The sequence below is a fragment of the Aquarana catesbeiana genome, linkage group LG13 (assembly GCF_042186555.1).
Source record: "Aquarana catesbeiana isolate 2022-GZ linkage group LG13, ASM4218655v1, whole genome shotgun sequence".
NCBI classification, from domain to species: Eukaryota; Metazoa; Chordata; class Amphibia; order Anura; family Ranidae; genus Aquarana; species Aquarana catesbeiana.
In genome coordinates, this window is record NC_133336.1 from 39,339,685 (window position 1) to 39,354,946 (window position 15,262).

Genomic DNA, 15,262 nt, shown 5'->3' on the forward strand with positions numbered 1-15,262 from the left:
AAGGGGGTGAAACATGCCATTACGAGGGTTGATTAAGCAGGGCTGTTACTCTCCAGCACTGCAGTGTTCCAGAGCTCCCTGCCGGCTGCTTAAATCTTGAGCCCGGTGGCTTCCGCGTGTCAATCCCCAGCTTTTTTTTTTTATTTGGCCAGGCCAACATGACATAATTTCTTCACATATGTAGAACAGTCATGTTGGCATTGCCAAGTCTACATTGAGCTGCATGTGCACAGCTCAGTGTACAGATGGGTAAACAACTTTAATGCAGAAGTTGGTCTCTCCTGCATTAAAAATGTTGTCCACATTCTCCTCCCCCCACCCCCCCCTGCCCCAATTAAAGTTCCACTTTAAATAACTATGGCCACTTCCTGTCCTGTGGCTCAGGTGTCCTTTATTCTGATACTGAAGCAGTCATATAGTATTTACCAGTCATAGGAATCTATCAGAATTTGTTAGAATGACACATTTATAGAACATGCCCCTTAACCACTTCAAGACCAAGTCTATTTCACTTTACAAGTTAAAATAGAACCCCCAAACATATATCTTTTTTTAGCAAAGACCTTAGAGAATAACATGGCAGTCATTGCAATATTTTATATTACACTGTATTTGCGTAGCAGTCTTTCAAATGCAATTTTTTTGGGGAAAAAAAAAAAAACAGTGTAAGAAAACCGTAGAGTTAGCCCCTTTTATTGCATATTGTGAAACATGATACACCAAGTAAATAGATACCCAACATGTTACGCTTTAAAATTGCACGCACTCATGGAATGGCAACTACAGTAATTAGAAAGCTCCATAGGCAATGTTTAAAATTTAAGTTACCAGTTTAGAGTTAGAGATGGTATTTTGCTAGAATTATTGCAGAGATACCTCACATGTGTGATTTGAACACGGTTTACATTTGCAGGCATGATTACCTGGATGGTTTCTTTGGTGCATGCATGTAGGGACAGGGGCGCTTTAAAAATATCTGATCACTTATTGCTGTCACAATCCCTTGTGACAGTAATAGGCAGTGACAGGTTCTCTTTATGGAGGGATCTGGGGTCTGAAAGACCCCAAACCCCTCCTCTGCACTTCAAACTATTCAAAATGCCAAAATCTGCATTTAATACCTTTGTTTTTTTAATTCTGCACCATTGGGTGCAAAGTAAACAGGAAGTGACATTGCTTCCAGGTTACTACATCAGAGACCTGATTGAAGCAGATTCTGGCTTTGTTTGGGATGGGAGACCCGGGCAGCACGACGGCGTCCCCTCCCATTGCTTGTTGGAACAACCAAATGGCTCATTAGCTGCACCGGTTGTTAAGGAGCAAGCGTTTCAAAACTCCAGTTTTAGGTGATGCCTTATTCACTGCAGTTGGAAGGCTGATGCACTTTGAAGCTGAAGTTGTGTTTTGAAATGTTTGTTCCTTCTGTTTGTATGTTTATGGCTTTTGTATTGAATAAAAAGTTGGTAGTAATGTGCTAGGCATTTGCACCCGCCTGTGTGTTTACAGTTTTGTCTGTAGTTTCCCACTTAAAGAGGGCAGCATCGTTATTTAGCATTACAGGTCGTGACAATTGGATGTATGATGTATGACTGAACGCTGAAGTGTGCTCCAACGTGAGACAAGCCGACTGCTGCAAAGGACAACCAAGAGGCAGGGAAACCAGCATGCAAGCCTGCACCTATAACAGCTGCTGAGACAGGATTTAGGCTCCATTCATACCTATGCAGTTTTCTTTTGAGCATTTCTGCAGTTTACCACGATTTGCTTTCTTGTTGGGCAGGTTTAATGCACTACATTCTTTTCTGCAGCTTCTTTGTTCAAGTTTATTGAACCAAAAAAAAAAAGCACTGTTTTGCATTTAAGTCCCTTGACCCTTTTCAAAAACAGAGGCGCAACAATACAATGATGTGAATGTGTGCCATAGGAACCCATGTTAAAAAAGACTACATACTTTACAGACTTTAAAGACATTACATACTGGTAAGGTAAAAACAAAAATTGCGCTTACACTAATTAATACAAGCTGCGACTAAAAAAGTAGTAAACCATAAATATTAGATATATCAATAAGTCGCGCTACAAAATGACAACTGGCAAATGCCTAAAAAAGCCTCATAAAAATACGGGGATAAATGATAATAACTGAATAAATGAATATTATAAATGAATATTATAAGAGTGCTGAGCAATACAAATAGAAACTTTGAGGTTAAACCAAACTACATGCTATTAGTTAGGTGGGACACAGAAAGCAATGACTATGTCCATGTGAAAAAACGCAATATTAAAAACCAAATCAATAACAAGTGAATATCTCCAATAACTTGGAAGAAAAATATTGTGACAAATCTATAAAAAAAAGGTATAACGTGATACGTAAGGAAAAAAATAATAATAACAATATTCCCCAAAAAAAGTCCGTGGCTCAGCAATAATGTAAAAAGTCCATCCGTGTTAAATTAAATTACACAAAAATGGCTTGTCTCCAAGTGCTCTGTGAATAATAAAACAGAATCTTGCTGTGGTGAAAAGTAGAGTGCGTAGAAAGACCTCCACCTCTTGAAAAAAATGTCTGCCTCTTACCAGATGGAGATGGTCTCTTAATTACAGGAGACCCAGGGGGCGGATGGCTGCAACCCCAGCCAGGGATCTTTAAGGCAGGCACTCAGCGTCCAGGGACTCTCTCCCACCAGCCTCCGCAAATAGGAAATATCACCATGCAAAAAACAAAGTGCTCCACATAGTATCCCGTGACCACGTCCTGTTGTGACGAAACGGCGTAGGGAGGAGGAGCTACGTCCCGACAACACCGCGATACACATACCCGGAAGACACGGGTTACTTTGGAGCCGGCCGGCTTTTTTCGATATGCTTGCTATTACCATGTTCCTGTAAGTGCAACTTTAATTTTATATATTTAATAAAACGCTGGTTTTATACTATGTGGAGCACTTTGTTTTTTGCATGGTGATATTTCCTATTTGCGGAGGCTGGTGGGAGAGAGTCCCTGGACGCTGAGTGCCTGCCTTAAAGATCCCTGGCTGGGGTTGCAGCCATCCGCCCCCTGGGTCTCCTGTAATTAAGAGACCATCTCCATCTGGTAAGAGGCAGACATTTTTTTCAAGAGGTGGAGGTCTTTCTACGCACTCTACTTTTCACCACAGCAAGATTCTGTTTTATTATTCACAGAGCACTTGGAGACAAGCCATTTTTGTGTAATTTAATTTAACACGGATGGACTTTTTACATTATTGCTGAGCCACGGACTTTTTTTGGGGAATATTGTTATTATTTTTTTCCTTACGTATCACGTTATACCTTTTTTTTATAGATTTGTCACAATATTTTTCTTCCAAGTTATTGGAGATATTCACTTGTTATTGATTTGGTTTTTAATATTGCGTTTTTTCACATGGACATAGTCATTGCTTTCTGTGTCCCACCTAACTAATAGCATGTAGTTTGGTTTAACCTCAAAGTGTCTATTTGTATTGCTCAGCACTCTTATAATATTCATTTATAATATTCATTTATTCAGTTATTATCATTTATCCCCGTATTTTTATGAGGCTTTTTTAGGCATTTGCCAGTTGTCATTTTGTAGCGCGACTTATTGATATATCTATTACATACTGGTAACATTATTTCTATCACCTTCCAGGATGGCAGGCCTACTTCTCAGGTGCGCAGTCCTGGAAGGTGATAGGTTAAAGACCTACATTAAGTCAACGGCACAATCTAACTGAAGCAACAGCACGTACGTGCCGTTGCTTCAGTGCACATATGCCAATGAAGTTGGCAAATACAGGGGATATCTAATAAACCGTGCAGGTTTAGGAGATATCCAGGATAGCTACAAGTAAGCCTTATTATAGGCTTACCTGTAGCAAAAAGTGGTCTGTAAGGGTTTACAACTACTTTAAGCCATGGTACTGACCAGTGCACCTGTGTGGGGATAACTTTGGTGTGTCTTAGCATGAAACTGCAGAGCTTGGAGTTCAGCTCTAGTCCGCATGTTGCAGAGATTTCAGAAGGTAGTAATCTGATAGCGTTAACTCACCACTCCTAAAGCGCCCCTACCCATTGAAAACAATGGGGCAGGGCTGCTAAACCGCCGGCAAAGCGCCTCTGCAGCGGCGTTTAGCGGGTGGATTTAACCCCTTTTTGGCCACTAGTGGGGGTTAAAACCACCCGCTAGCAGGCGAATAGCTCCGATAAAACAGCACCGCTTTACCGCTGACGCCCAGGATGGCTCAGTGTGAAAGGGATCTAAAACGCTGCTAAGCGTAACCATCAATATCACATTTTTACCATTTGTAACTTAAAAAAATGAAAACAGATATTGTAAGGTATAAACTAATTTTATTCACATGTGTTTGTTGTTGAAAGTTTTGGGTACCAACTGCAAGATGTAAACCAACATAATTCACATGTGTATGTTTGTAAGTCTTAGGTACAAAATGCACATCTCATCTGAGGTATTTATGGCCAAAGATCTTGTCCAAATTTCCAAATAAGTATCCATTTAGTCCAGCTGAAAGACAAAAACAGATAAAGATTTTTATAGGCATGAATCAAATTTGCCCCCAAATATACCTTTCCTTATCTAAAAGCATCCCAAGCAATCTTTCATTGGCTCTAGTACTGAGAAGCTACCTGTGACATTGGCAGGCTTGTACAACCTTTGCAGGGAAAGCTGCAGGTTGGATCCTAATGAGGTACACCCCCAAAATAATATCCCTAACGAGCTACTTTCCTACAATGTAGTCTCTAGCGAGTGATGGAAGCAGCTTTGTGTTTCTGGGAAAGCATGCATGTGGAAAAATGGGCCAGAATTGGAGATCTATAATCCAGCAAAGGACAACACTGCTTAGGATATCAGAGCAGAAGAGGCACTGTTGTGTCAGCTCACAAGAAGTTGGAAGATTGCTGTATATACCTGGCAGATCAACTTTCTGTAATAGCAGAAAGAACGTGCATGTAATGCATTTTTGTAACTTTGCTGACGTACACCTAGGCAAAGTGAGCAACCTACAAAGCCATTTAAAGCAGAACTTCAGTCATTTTACATCTTTCCATCTATTAAATCTTTTGCCATTGTTTTAACTTTGGATAGTAAAACTTTTTTTTCTGTCAGTAAATACCTTATACAGCTCACTTCCTGTTTGGTAATTTGCCTAGGCTTATGACATCATGTACAGCTTTCACTCAGGAGTTTGCCAGGAAGGGAGGGGGATGAGTCATAAGAGGGCCAATGAAAGCTGCAAAGCTGGAGGTGTGTGTCTGTGTAAATACAGGAAGTGAACAGGCAGCAGCTTCAGCTGCCCACAGGTAAAATGGATGCAGCCAGACTCAGTGGAGGGAGATTTGATTTCAGCAGCATTTTTGGCAAGTACAAAATCACAGTATATATAAAATATGCAAAGTGATTGGAGGGAAGCTTCAGAATGGCAAAGATGATTTTATTACAAATTATGTGAGTGGACTGCAGTTCCTCTTTAAGAACACTAAGAGCAGGTGTATTAAGGACCTATACAAACATTTGCTTTTGTTCCTTCATACATGTGAATGGCAAACAAATTGAACCTTATGACTGAAAAGCAAATGGAAATGCATCTCAAAGCAGCAAGCAAACCACATTACAAAAGTCACAAGGGATCGTGAAAGCTCATCTTAACCTCTTGGCACCGGCCTCTCGGCAGGTGGGCCTTGGCACCGAGCACCCGCATGTTTGTGTGCATTAGTGCAAAAACAGCTGTGCCGATATTGCGCTCCCGACAGTTACCGGCTGCTAATGGAAAGCTCCCGATCGCTTTCCGATTATGTGACAGCCAATCACGGCAGTGACATGATCATAAACCCCACCCCATCTCCTGGCATCCTAAACCCCTTCACTTCAAGGGTACGGAGGCGCTGGCTCCAAGGGGTTAAAAATGAGTCCACCTTTCAATAAAAAAATGCACTTTTTTTGCAGGTTAAAAAAAAAAGTGTGCATTTACTTTGTTTTGGCAGCCTGTAAAGCGCAGTTCTCAACCCCAAGTACCCCCAAACAGGCCACGTTTACAGGTTTTCCTTCATCTTGCACAGGTGCTTCAAATCAAGTCAATGTTTGGACAGCTATTTCATCTAAGAGAAATTTCCAAAACATGGCCTGTTAGAGTGATCAGTGGTCATGTGATCACTCAGTCCTTGGTCTTAGAGCCAGTGGTGACAGATATGACAGCCATTTAGGCGAGCATGTTTTTTTTTTTAATTTCCCAAAATTCTCCTTTAACCACTTCACATCCCGGCTATAGTCAAATGACATCCGCAGATGGGATCTCCCATCCTGGGCAACATCATATGACTTCCTCAGCTTCCCACTGGTATAGGGGGTGTGCAAGGTCGCTTGTGAGAGCAGGAACAGGGATCTGTGTGTAAACACACAGATCCATGTCCTGTCAGGGGAGAGGAGACAGATCGTGTGTTCCTAGTATATAGGAACACCAATCGGTCTCCTCCCCCAGTCAGTCCCATCCCCACACAGAAATTGATGCTTTTTTGTTTATAGCGCAAAAATTAAAAACTGCAGAGGTGATCAAATACCACCAAAAGAAAGCTATATTTGTGGGCAAAAAAAAAAAAAAAAAAAAAAAAAATCAATTTTGTTTGCGTACAACATCGCACGACCGCCCAATTGTCAGTTAAAGCGACGCAGTGCCATATTGCAAAAAATGTCCTGGGCAGGAAGGGGGTAAATTCTTCTGGGGCTGAAGTGGTTAACTATAGATTACATTTGAAGTGGACACCAACAGCTTAGCAGGTCATTATGTTAAAAAAAATATAAACTCAATCATGAATGAGAACAAGCCACTCCATGTAGTGAAGACCTCAGAACTGGAGCATACAACCTTCCAGATTTGGCATAATCCACAAAAGGCATCTATGTGAAAGCCATGTTTCTGATGTTCATCACAGTACAGAGCTCATAGCAATTTTCAGTCAAGGAAAAAAAATAAATATATAAATCCGCTTGTGTGCCCCAAGATATAAAATATTCTCAACTATTTTTGCAGCAACATAACTAGTACATTAAAGCTAGACTTACCTTGACAAAGCCAATGTCCTTTGCATACTGCCTGAAGCACTGGCGGCACATGTTCAGTCCATATTTGCGGATCAGTCCATGTCGGTTTGAACACACGCGGCTGTAAAAGAAAATAATGAATTAAAAAAAAAAAAAAAGTCTAAGCATTTACATGTCCCATGCACCATTTAAATACCTTTTACTGCCCATCAGCAATGTCATCTTAAGGTTTAAATTCATAAATTTCATCCTCCGTTTGCCTTAAACTTAATTTTCTATGCGAGAAGCTGCCGCTGGATGCTATTGAGAGGTTAATGGGCTCATCGCCGGGTGCGATAAGTCTTCCAAGAGTGGTCAGGAGCAACTTCTACCACAGGAAAGAAAACTGGAGAGAGGATCCAGGCCTTAGACTTTACTTTCATAAAAGTCTGTTACTACCTCACTTTTGATTAAGGCCAGCCATACACTGTTCAAATCTTTAATAGGCGGGGTGTGAATGTACCAATTGATCCATAAACATGGGTACAACCAGCCTGCTGGATTGTCTTGCAATCGCCAGCAGCTGCTACATACTGATAGTGATAATCACTGTCTTCTCCCACTGGGAGAAAACAATGGACCGGCAGGAGGGATTCTTAAATACCTTATTTCTCCCTTTTTTTTTTTTTTTAGAAGTGATCACATTCCCTCTGTTCTCAACTGCATAGGAGCTGGGGGGAGGAGAAACAGCAAGAGACGGTTTCTCAGTGAATGGCTGTGCGGGGATGGCGGGACAAGTCTGATCATTGGATAAGAGCAGGCTGAGTTCCCAGCATAGCTAGAGAGCTGACCACACTGTGCTCTCATGTCTAGTGTAGTCAGCTTTTAATAGGAAAGCAAAGGGGCTAGCAGGAACACCAGGGATTTCATACAAAGGAAGCACAAACTGGATGTTAAAGACCCGACTATGAACCTCATTTACTCCCCTTTTGGTCTTAAATAAACCATTGAAAAATTTCTCATATCTGTTCACTCAGTGCAAAAAAAAAAAAAAAAATTCTACTGATCCTGCCAGAAATTCAGAGCTTTTTCCCTTTGCACATTTCCTGAATTCAAGAATTAGCCCTTCATGTTATCTTGGACAACAGAAAAACAGTGTCTGTGCTGCATGGGGAGAGTGGGAGTTTGAGTAGTTAGGCAAAAGACAATTGTTCAGGGCTGACACCACTCAGTCCACAAAAATGCTGTGTGTTGGCTGAGTGCAATTTCTGGCAGATGAACGAGGTCTTCAAATGGATAAAACAAGGAAACCTTTATATATTGCAGATATGTTCTTTCTTTTCACCCAGAGATAGTTTATAGCCAGGAATAGGTGACGGCCCTTCTGTCTACCTCTTAAAACCCATCTGTGTAACCGAGGGGACCAATGGCCCGGGAGAATAATACTTCCCAGCCAGCTAAGCCTTTTCTACTAGTGAAGTGTCCTCCATCACCCCAAACAGCACATTTCTGTGTGCATCAAATGCCTAAAATGCAATGCTTGCCGCATTTGTCACATGCAGGACAGCCTGTTGAATAAATGTGATGTCCTGCGATTAAAGTGCAACATGCAAACAAAAGATGCGCAATTCCAGATGTCATGTCAGTAATGTGAATGGGGGGGCTTACAGTTCTCAAGTTGAAATCTAGAAAAACAAAGCTGCCATGCTGGGGGCCAGCTCTTTGTAAACAGAACCATCAAGACACTACAAAGTGACCTGATTGGCTGAATATTACTGTTTATATACTGGTCCTACCATAATCAAAAGGAATGAATAGAAACGCCAAACACGACGGGCTGCACCCCCCCCCCCCCCCCCGCAATCTATGCCAAGAAAGTCAACAGCAGTTAGGTCATCTGGATAATCAATTTCTAGCCAATTCATACTTCAAGACATTTAGCCCCCGTTCAAACAGTGCAGCAATGTGACATTTCCAAATCGCACTCTATTGTTTGCAATTGAGCAGTTCAAATAACTGCGACTCAGACTTTGCGATGCAGCACTGATTCGAACATCGAGGCTCCTGCAGTATTACTCCAATTTTAGATGTCACTTACAGATGTCAGGCAAGTCACACCACAAATCACAAGTGAAGTAGCACGATTTCAAAGTCGCATTCAGTGTGATCCAGGGCTTATATAGTGGCATCGGGTGCAAATTACAGTTTCTACAAACGCTAAACTTCAATAATTACAGTAATACCTCGGTCTGCGCGTAATGCGGTTAACAAGCGTGTCCTAATACGAGCCATTACTCAAAAAAAAATCCTGACTCGGTTTGCGAGTCTTGTCTCGCAAAAACTAGCAGGATTCAAACCTCTGCAATGTGCAGTACCACATTTGGCCAGAGGTGCGGGGGCGCCAGTGACACTCGGAGCAGTTCGGATGCACTCAGAAATACTCCGTTCCCGAGTGTTTCCGAACCTTGATGAGGGCTTCCGAGTGGTCTCCAAGTCTCTGACACCCCCCCCCAAATGCGGTACTGCATACAATAGAAGTCAATGTAGAACGAATTATCTTCATTGCCATTGACTTCTATGGGGAAACTCTTTGATATGCGAGTGCTTTGGATTACAAGCATTCTCCTGGAACAGATTGTGCTTGTAATCCAAAGTTCCACTGACTTTAATAGATGCGTTTTTTCATCCTTCCACTGACCTAACCCACCTTCCACACAAATACTTCCCTCCATCTCCCAGCACTGGTTCTGCCATGTGTTTACCATCCTGGTCATGCACACCATTTGACCTCTTCGCACCGAGCACACGTAAATATGCAGCCTCTCAGACACATATGCGTGCATTAGCGCAGACAGTGCTGTGGGGAGAGAACGCACCTTGCGTGCTTTCGGAAAGTTTCCAGTGTTTGCAACCAAGACTTTTCCAATCATGTGACCTCCATGACAGCCAATCACAGCGGTCACATGGCCATAAGCCCCACCTCCCAGCATAGTAAACCCTTAAAGGGCAAGCAAAAGCAGACGCCAAGGGGTTAAAACACTACAGACTTATGAGGCCATTTAGCTGGCCTCAGTCCCATTAAAGTCCATGAAGCTTTAATATAGAGATGTCTAGGACAGTGGGATGTGCACTGAGGGATGCAACCAACAGCTGAACGGTGGCTGGTCAGACGGAGGTAATTACACATCTAGGAAATAGGTTGGGTCAGGTCAGTGCAAATTACACTTGGTGTTAAAATTCACTTCTCCTTTCAAAGTCCACTATGGCAAAATTCTAGATGCAAATATTGAAGTCATCAGTATATGTAAGCAAATACTCAGTATGGTCTTTATTACACGCGCACGTTTCACTAAACTGACCAAACTGTCCTGTGGCAAACACTGGCAGAAGGGCTGCAATGGCTTTTATTGTTTAAACCACACAGCCCCTTGGCAGCACTATAGTTTGACCCAACTCAATCATATAGCTGGACAGCTTGGCCTGCACATACAAAAGCAATGCATAGAGGAATCTGAAAAAAAAATATGTAAACATCCCCACTATTTAACCCCCTGCTGACCCTTGATGGGAACTCAACATTTTACAGTTGTCACCAGAAGAGGAAGTGGAGAAAATCTTTTTAATAGGGACACCTGTTCTGGTGACAGCCAATGGAAAACTTCTCACTGAAGGAAATTAAACCCCCAACAGTGCAAAGATGGCAAAAGGGAAAAAAAACTAAACAAAAAAGACACTGGTTTCCGTGCTAAATTACTTCATCGTATTTTTAATTTACTGTCTTTGCACAAATGTGCTAACCCCCACCCAGCTCTCAGGGACAATTCACACTGCCCCTCTGAAATCGCACAGCAGCCCCATTCCAGCTGCTCTGCATTGTCATTTCATTGGGGGGGGGGGGCAGCGTGATGCACAATTAATCGCATCACATGGCTTTTTTGTTTTGTACTAACTTTATTTGAAGTTTACAAAACACACTTCATTAGCTGCAAAGGTCAGACAGCATGCTGCAATAAAAACAGCATTTTTGCATTTTTTGGCAGCACACTGCAGCGCTATGCTTTGTTGCAGTGTGAACACATAAGAAACTACTGTTTCTGTATTTCCCTGCAGTAACAGATGTCTTACAATGCAGTAAAATGTCTGTCACCGTATATAGTGTGACATGGCCCCTATACCCCTTCCCGCCCAGCCATTCCTTTTGCCCAGGGACTGCCCAATCATGTGACCACTGACTGGCTGTCAACCGAAGTCACATGAGTGGGTCCTGTCAGCTCCTGATTACTAGAGACAGCAGTCCACAACAGTTCCACCGCTGTGCTGGGAACATGCTCACAGCCCAAACCTCAGCCATCCATGGACGCCAATGTGCGGAACACAGGTGGTAAAGGTCACTCTTCGCTGCTGCACATCCGCATAGGCGGCAAGAGATTTAAAGTGATTGTAAAGGTCCTTTTTTTCCCTCTAAAAACAAACATGTTGTACTTACCTGCTCTGTTGCAGTGAATTTGCACAGAGCAGCCCACATCCTCCTTCTCATGTCCCTCTTCTGTGCTCCTGACCCCTCCCTTCTGTTCAGTGCCCCCCACGGCAAGCAGCTTGCTATAGGGGCACCTGAGCCAAGTCACAGCTTCCTGTCTATTCAGACATGGAGCCCTGACCCAGCCCCCTCTCCTCCCGACTGGCTAGCTGACTGACAGGAGTCAATGGCGCCACTGCTGTTTCTCAGCCAATCAAGGAGAATCTCGTATGGCTGAGACACTCGTGGACATCGCTGTCAGAGGGACCCCCAGGTAAGTATTAGGGGGGCTGCTGCACACTGGCTTTTTATCTTAATGCATAGAATGCACCTTCTGCCTTTACAATCACTAAGTATAACTAAAGAAAGCTTTCCTCCATGTGTCCTTTTTTACGATCACCAAAAGTGAAAGTAGAAGAAAAAACAAATTTTGGGCTGTCCCCAAAACCATAATAGGATATTCTTCCAATGGGGACACTAATCCTGGCAGCAACCTGGGATTTAATTGGCAAGGATCTCCTCACTTCCTGTTTAGATTATAGGACTGGAAGTGAAGGGAAATCTCCCCCATGGGACAAACAAAACCTGACAGGAGTTCAAATCCTCCCTTAAAGGTGTTAAGTCTCAATGTTTTTCACCTTAATGCATTGAGAAAAACCTTGTGGTGCAGTAGCCACCCTTTTACTTAAAGTGGAGTTCCACCCACTTTTACAACTCTTCAGCATCCCTCACTAAACTGTGCACTGTAAACGAATTGGATATTTTTTTTATTTTTTTTCTCAGCACCTACTGTATATCTGCTGTATTCATTTTTCACTTCCTCCTCCCTGGCCGCGGCACATCGCATCATTTCCTGTTTGCAATGCCTTCTGGGAAGGGGCGGCAACTTCCTCTGACACTGCCGTTGCTATGGAAACCTGACCTGAAATCTATTACACTGCTTGTGCTGCACTGAGCATGTGCGAGATCTGCAAGGATGAGATCCAGGAAGAAATACAGTCTGGCTTCAGATGCCCAGACTTAAGATGGCCACAGCCTGCTGTAAGTTTATTAACAAACTACTACTATAAACTGACAAAACAGACCTTAGTTTACAGACTAACTTTACTAGAATACATTAAGCTTGTGTATTATAGGGGTATTTTTATTTAAAAAGTATAATTTCGGCCGGACCACCACTTTAACTGAACCTGATCTTTCCAGCGACCAGAACGAGCCCAGCTGCCACTGTCTCTCCTCATTGGATAGGTTGATAACAGGAGTCATTGGCTCCCAGTGCTGTCAAACAAATCCAGACACGGTGGGTGAGGCTGCGTCCTGCTTGTCTGTCAATGGACAAAGCAGCAGGAATCAGGAGCGCGCCCGCACGAGTGCCCCCATACAATGCGGCTCTCCGTGGGGGGGCACTTGGAGGAGCACCGCCGAGGAACCTCAGAAAAGGAGGATCCAGTCTCCTCTCTGCAAAACCCTTTCACAGAAAAGGTATAATTATAAATGTATACATGTTTGTTTTTTTTTTTAAAGGAACCTTCACAATCACTAACCTGGGTATACACATTCAAGTTTGATAAGTTCAGCTGGCGCATGTAGCCTTTTCTGTTCAACAGAGGCTGAGCGCTAGACCAGCATTCAATCAGCTGCTACAACACTGACCGGTGTAGTCTGACCGGGGAATGAGGGTTTCTGTTCAATGAGGTGGCTGCACATAAAAATTAGCCCATTCACGCTACACCGGCGTTCCTGTGCCGTTTCCTGCACCGCACTTACATTCTGCACCAGGTGCCAGTACAACGTTAACGACACCCCAAATGCCAGTGTGCGCCCACATGGTACAGAAGTATCATGCGATCTGATTATCGTGATTACTATATGTAGTACATACACTGCTTCTGGTGCCGTGCAATTCCAGCCCATTGGAGATGAACGGACTGAAGTCACACCACACCCGGATCGCAGAAACGTGCAGCACTTCCCTGTGCGATCGGGCATGACGTGTGTACCCAGCTTTGGACCCCATTCACACACCCGCATGCCTTGACGCCCCAAGCGTGGATGGCATACGGTGAAACATACATTACAAAGACGCACAAGACTTGCAAACACCGAGAACCACTTTGTCACGTGTCGGGAAACACATTCAAACTAATGGGCTGAGCCATGCGGTCACAAAGAAAATTAGAAACGAACCAATAGCGATGTGGCTGCGGCCTTACTGGATCCTAAATGAGAAGGTTTGCCTTCATTTCAACCCTCAACACCCCGGAAGATTACAATGGTGGCTGGAAGAACAGAATTCAATGAATATCAGGACCCCCAGCACAAGGGACAGACCACCACACTGATCCTAAGGCATGTCCCTTGTGTTGATTGATATATATATATATATATATATATATGAAGATATAATAGAGTATATATACCCCCCCCTCTATCTGGGCTTTACCCTGTGTTTGGTTTTCTCTCATCTCCAGGCCCCTGTGACAGACAGAAGACCCCTCATCATCATCTCCCGTCCTAGGAGGATAGCCTTCCCTCACAGTGCCGTGTATCCCCCATTCCTCTGACAACAATAGGCGGAGTCATGTCAGCGCCGCCATCCCTGTCTCCGGCCGCCATGCTGCTGCCCATGAGGCCTACTCCTCCTTCCCCATAACTTAGTACAGCCCCACCTTCCCCGTCCTCCTCCCCACCACCACCCCCTTCCCCGAAGGTTCCCACACCCGGGGGACACAGACCAGGAGCGGGATCCCTGGCCGAACTTCCTCGGGTGACTCCAGTACAGCTGCTGGTGGCCCATCGTGCTCGCCTCTCTGCTCGGGAAAAGGAAGGGGCGGGGCCGCGCGCGCGCTAATCAACCCGGCCAGGCCGCTCCCAGCATGCAGCGCGGCCTGAGCTCACCAACCACCATCCCCCCGGGCCACAATGCACTGCGGCGGTGTTTCGTCAGATTAGGCGACCTGTCAGAATGTGTAACGGAGGTGACGTTCCGTCGCCGCCATCTTGCTACACTCCACACTCGCCCACAGTAAGGATACAGTGGGAAGGGGACGAGCCGACATCTTGTTACACCCACCGGAGTTTTGCATTTTACACTTATTTTTAACAGTAAAGTGAGTTTATATAGTGAAATACAGTACTTAGAACTCCGTCTGACTGGTTAGATGTTGAATTTTAAAAGCAGCGGCAAGCCTGCTCATCTCACAGGTTTGCTAATCTGACAGAAGTTCACTGCTTTTAAAATTCAACATCTAACCATTCAGACGGAGTTCTAAGTACTGTATTTCACTATATAAACTCACTATACTGTTAAAAATAAGTATAAAATGCAAAACTCTTGTGGGTGCAACAACATGTCCGCTTTCCCTCTTCTCTGTGTATCCTTACTATTTAGGAGTACGAGGCGTAGCAAGATGGCGGCAAAGAAACGTCACTTCCGTTACCATTTCTGACGGGTCGCCAAATCTGACGAAACAGCGGCGCTATTCGATGTGGAGACGGGGGGAAGTGGGTGGTGTTGGGCCTGTGTAATTGCAGGAGGTGCCTATAATACTCTTTGTCCTAATAGTGAACTAAGACTGATAATATTATTATTTATTACTGGCCATTATCTTCTGAAACAATAAAGTGCACCTGTCATGAGAGAAACCATTGTTTGCCCCCGTTCTGAAAATGTCAGTTGCCTGGCTGTGGGTGACAGTCCA

At 43.8% G+C, this 15,262-nt stretch overlaps 1 protein-coding gene across 1 annotated transcript; it reads right to left on the minus strand.

Moving 5' to 3' along the window:
• Positions 1–4,342: 4,342 nt before the first annotated feature.
• Positions 4,343–14,454, minus strand: RPS29 (ribosomal protein S29). The gene is made up of 3 exons (XM_073610010.1): positions 14,297–14,454; positions 7,088–7,187; positions 4,343–4,534 (listed from the first exon to the last, which is right to left on the minus strand). Exons 1-3 carry the CDS (start codon positions 14,356–14,358, stop codon positions 4,526–4,528), a joined length of 171 nt encoding a protein of 56 aa, XP_073466111.1. The 5' UTR covers positions 14,359–14,454; the 3' UTR covers positions 4,343–4,525.
• Positions 14,455–15,262: the final 808 nt, after the last annotated feature.

Coding starts and splice junctions, on each gene's coding strand:
- RPS29 (XM_073610010.1), bottom strand. CDS start 14,358: ATGGGCCACCAGCAGCTGTACTGGAGTCACCCGAGGAAGTTCGGCCAG. Junction 7,188..14,296: donor GGCCAGGGATCCCGCTCCTG/GTCTGTGTCCCC, acceptor TTTCTTTTACAG/CCGCGTGTGTTCAAACCGAC.